Source organism: Cibotium barometz, chromosome 5, assembly GCF_041138505.1.
Source record: "Cibotium barometz isolate CiBa-2024 chromosome 5, ASM4113850v1, whole genome shotgun sequence".
Classification (NCBI taxonomy): domain Eukaryota; kingdom Viridiplantae; phylum Streptophyta; class Polypodiopsida; order Cyatheales; family Cibotiaceae; genus Cibotium; species Cibotium barometz.
Window position 1 is genome coordinate 15,671,036 of NC_141050.1, and position 4,865 is coordinate 15,675,900.

The following is a 4,865-nucleotide window of genomic DNA, read 5'->3' on the forward strand; positions in this document are numbered from 1 at the left end:
AATATATATGTGTGTGTGTGTATGTATGTATATTCTCTCTCTTACACATGCACATAATATAATATTAGAAGATATATATGTGTATGGGGGGAGAGGGGTGGGCAATTTACTTTTTAATGTATTATATATATATAAGAAACTCATTCAATGAGCAAATGACTTGATGGTGACAATTAATTTTGAGCCCCAATGCATCTAGGACCCTCTTCTCTTCTCCTTTCTCCTTTTAAAAAGTTCTCCCTCTCCTTTCTCCACATAAAGGCTAGGATTATTCTCCTTTCTCCTTTTCAAACGTTTTCCCTCTCCTTTCTCCACGTAAAGGCTAGGTTTATAGGGTGAACCCTTGCTTTATCTTCTATAGATGCCACCCCAAACTTCAACTTAAATTTTCTTTAATAATACTTGGGTCATCATCTTAGGCCTTTAATTTTGAAATCAAAGACATAGTATCCTTCAAAATTCAAAGACATGGTTGCAAATTTCATCCAACATGCCAAATGTGCATCACATCATATGGACTCTACACCTAAGATCACATCATATGGACTCTACACCTTAAGATCTTGACAAGGCATGGTCAGCATGTGTGCATTATTTAATAAACTAGGGTTTTTAAAGCTTTATTCCATGCCATGCCTAGACTTCCCAACATGATGTAACAAAATTTCACGGTGCCATGGAGCACAAGGAAGGTAAGGAGTGAGTGTAAGAGCAAGCTGGAATTATCCACAGGAGCTAATAAAGCCACGAGTGGGCGAGACCCACCTTTGGCAGGTCGATTGTTAGCCGGTGTTTATATATATACACACACATAGACATATATGTATATACATACATATGTATATATGTATATGTATATGTATGCATGTATGTATGTATGCATGTATATATGTATATACATATATATGTGTGTGTGTGTGTGTGTGTATGTATGTATGATTGTATGTATGATTGTATGTATGTATGTATGTATATATGTATATATGTATATATTAAATTCAATTATATGGTTTAGTCTTTGATCTAAATGTGAGTTTTGTATTATTCATCAAAAAGTATTTTAAGATCCCGTGAGAGAGAGAGAGAGAGAGAGAGAGAGAGAGAGGAGAGAGAGTGAGAGGGAGGGTGGGACAGGGAGAGTGAAAGGAAGGAGAGAGGGAAGAGGGTGGGAGAGGGAGAGAGGGAAGAGGGTGGGAGATGGAGACGGAGTTGCTTAACGTCGACTTAGAGGGTTATACGCCCAATCGACGGAGAGAGAGAGAGAGAGAGAGAGAGAGAGAGAGAGAGAGAGAGAGAGAGAGAGAGAGAGAGAGAGAGAGAGAGAGAGAGAGAGGTGGGGAGGGAGAGAAGGAGTGGTCTGAGACTATGCCAAATAAATGACCCAAAAGTGTCCAAATGATAACCACAAGTTTTTGCCCATCTACAAAGTTCCACCTCTTTCACATCTTCTATCATAAATTACAAACAACAAACCATACAACAACTTATGAAGCATGCTTCCCCTCCATGACCACATTTGCAACACCCCCTCTTAACTCTCCAACACAATGGGGACACTTCCCTTTTGCCTTTTTCATGTTTTTGTTAAAAGAGTGTTTGCTTGTGAGGATGCTTGTCTTTTTTCATGAGGGCTCCTTCTCTTCCCTCAAGAGTTAATGAACTTGGTAGATTCTTCAATGTGATAAGGATGGATGCTTGTCTTTTTCCTCGAGGGCTCTTTCTCTTCCCTCAAGAGTTAATGAACTCGGTAGATTCTTCAATGTGATAAGGATGTTTTTAAACCCTCTAACATACTTTTAAAGAGAATTGTAATTGCGTCATTATTATACATAGGTGTCCCAATGCTATGAGTCTCAAAACTCCAGCTTAATGCCAAAAAACTACATTTTAAGGATTATCTTTGAATTTTACTTTTTTTGCTTTAAATAGTGTATCCAAAGAGTCCCAAGGTTCTTTTAATATGGTTGTGGATGCCATGAATGCATCATTCATAATCCAAGTGCTATGATACATAATGCTCTCTCATGTCTTTTACTTTCCATGCAATAATTTATTCACTAGGACATACCTCTCTCTCTCTCCTCACATATTTTTCTTTTTTCCATGAGAGCAAATTTCATTTTTTTTCATATGAGAGCAAATTTCACTCAACGTGGTACATGATGAGCCCACCCCCGTTAAATTTCTCAATTAGCAGTGGAGTGGCCTAGGAGGATGTGAGAGGTCTTAACGTGGCTGACTAGAAACCACAACACCATTGTTTAATTCACTTACAAGAATGAGTTTGTATGTGAAACATTCACCTTGATAGCATGTAACCACCCCCCTTCTAACATTGAATCATAAATACAATAGGCAGCATGTGAATGGAACAACCCATGCTATGTGTGGAAGCCATCCAAAGGGGCGGGGGGGGGGGGGGGGGGGGGACTTCCCTAGGTTTTGTGGGATTTAGGCTATGTGGCACTTGTCTTTACCTCTACTTCATCACAAATGTGTTGTTTTTTCTTGCCGAGACGGCCGATGTATTTTTAAGCACTCCAAGTCAATAGTGTGGGACATGAAATTTTGTTCAGTCATGAAGTCTAGGCATGGAGGATGAAATTTGCAACCATGTCAAAATTGAAGGTCTAGAAGGCCTAAGATGATGTTAAGTGAAAGGGGTGCCATTATTCTAAAGCCAAATTTTGAAAGGCAAAAAAGCCCAAAATTTCAACGTACCCGGTCTCTTTAAAAGAGCCCCCCACACAGATGTAGAGCGTGTTGTGCTCTTCGAGTGTTGACACTGTGTTGTAGTTAGGGATGGCTTCCGAGCACAAGCATGAAAGCCAGCCCCATGTCTTTGTGTTCCCCTACCCTGTGCAGGGCCACATACTGCCCATGATGCGTCTCTCCAAGCTACTCGCCAGCAAGCATGGCTTCGTGGTCTCCTTCCTCAACTCCGAAGAGAACCACAGCCGCCTCACTGCTGCAAGCAATAATGAGAACCCAATCTCTGAGGAAGACGGAGATGGAGAACCACTAGACATTCGCATGCTGTGGCTCCCTGATGTCCCCCCCTCTTCTAAAGAAGTCTCAGAAACCCCAGGTACCCACATCGAAAGAAGCCACATTGTGCTCAGCAAGACCTTCCTCAACACCGATCCGGCTGCTTTGGAGGAGCTCATAAGAAGCCAGAAGCCGCCTGTCACATGCCTCATCTGTGACTTGTTGGTGCCCGTCATAGCCCCCGGCCTGGCGCAGAAGCTGGGCATCAGCATGTTGATATTCTTCACAGCTTCTGCGGCAAGCTTAGCTATGGCGGTGCGAAGCGGGGAGGTGAATGGCGATGCAAGGCATTTGACCAGCATCGTAGGAGCACCCCCTTTGGAACTGGGCGACGTGAACCCTTTCCTCCGCATGTGTGGTGGCCCCTCCGACTTCATGTGCAGCCTCTTCACGCAAGCCTTTACGAAAAACCTAGTGCAGACGAGCGACATCATGCTGATCAACACCTTCCAAGAGCTAGAGAGCACCACCATAGATTCTCTGCAGAAGCACTTTAGGGTTTGCCCCATAGGCCCTCTTCTGGGCTCCTTCTCGGTTCCCACGCTGTGGGCACAGGAGAATTCCTGCCTGCAATGGCTAGACAAGCAGCCCCCGGCCTCTGTCCTCTTTGTCTCCTTTGGCAGCCTTGCCCCTCTCTCTTCTACTCAGCTTCTGGAGCTTGCCCTGGGCTTAGAAGCCAGCCATCATCGCGTTCTGTGGGTGACTCGCCCTGACCAGATCTATGGCAAAGCTCCTGACCTGCCACCAGACTTTCTGGACCGAATCAAAGACAGGCTTCTTGTTGTCTCCTGGGCGCCCCAGCTGCAAGTGCTTTCCCACCCTTCTGTGGGCGGCTTCCTTACGCACTGTGGCTGGAATTCCACCCTGGAGAGCATCTCTGCGGGCGTTCCGATGCTGGGGTGGCCTTTCTTCGGCGACCAGATGATGAATTGCAGGTTTGTTGTGGATACATGGCGCATTGGGTTACGATTGAGCGCGGACGGTTGTGCGACAAGAGCGGATGTACAAGGGAAGGTGAGAGAATTGATGGAGGGAGAGCTTGGGAAGGAGCTCCGAAAGAGGGCTGGCGACCTCAAACGTGCTGCTGCGAGAGGGCTATCTGAGGGAGGCTCCTCCTACCAAAATCTGCAGCGCGCCATTGAACTCGCTCGCTAAATCCTCAGCGTAATTATATTAGAGTAGATTGAGGAGTTGTCTTTATTATATTAGAGTAGATTGAGGAGTTTGATTGATTGAATTTTTTATTATTATCGAGCATTGCCTAGGCTTGTGAAAAAATTATGAAGAAACACACCGGACAAGCTTAAATTCAAGCGCAAATAAATTTTGGGTTCCCTCTTTAAACAGAGATTTAAGTGTAATGTAATATTTGCTTAGGCATATATCATCTTGGTTCCGAAAGGAAATCTATTTGGAAAGTGAATAAACTGAACGTGTATGGTGGATTAATTAACTATTAGCTATTAGCTAATAGTTACTTTTTCATGTGTACCTGTTAGCGGCTTTTTAATTAATTAATTAATTAATGCTTGCTATTGAGGTATTAATTAATTAAGGATTTTTAAGGTTTTCAATCTTATTGATAAGGTTACCAACCTTATTATCAAGCAAGTGCAGATAAAGAGCGAGAGAGAACAGACACGCCTTGATGTTGGAGTGGAGTGCAAAGAGAGAGACGCTTTATAGTGATGATATCCTAGTACTTAACATCTATTTCTTGGTAGCATGCATGAAGTACTTATGTTTGCTCAATAAGGTTCAAAGTAACATACTTTAATCTAAGGAGAGGGGGTGTGTAAATGCGAGAGAGAAAACAT

General features: G+C 43.2%; 1 protein-coding gene across 1 annotated transcript; it reads left to right on the forward strand.

The window, feature by feature from the left end:
* Nucleotides 1-2,701: 2,701 nt before the first annotated feature.
* On the forward strand, nucleotides 2,702-4,418 carry LOC147638116 (7-deoxyloganetin glucosyltransferase-like). Its single transcript, XM_086798025.1, has one exon. It carries the CDS (start codon nucleotides 2,803-2,805, stop codon nucleotides 4,201-4,203), a length of 1,401 nt encoding a protein of 466 aa, XP_086654151.1. The 5' UTR covers nucleotides 2,702-2,802; the 3' UTR covers nucleotides 4,204-4,418.
* The last annotated feature ends 447 nt before the right edge of the window (nucleotides 4,419-4,865 follow it).

What these genes read in the sequence shown, in the direction of transcription:
- LOC147638116 (XM_086798025.1), top strand. Translation starts at nt 2,803, where the DNA reads ATGGCTTCCGAGCACAAGCATGAAAGCCAGCCCCATGTCTTTGTGTTC.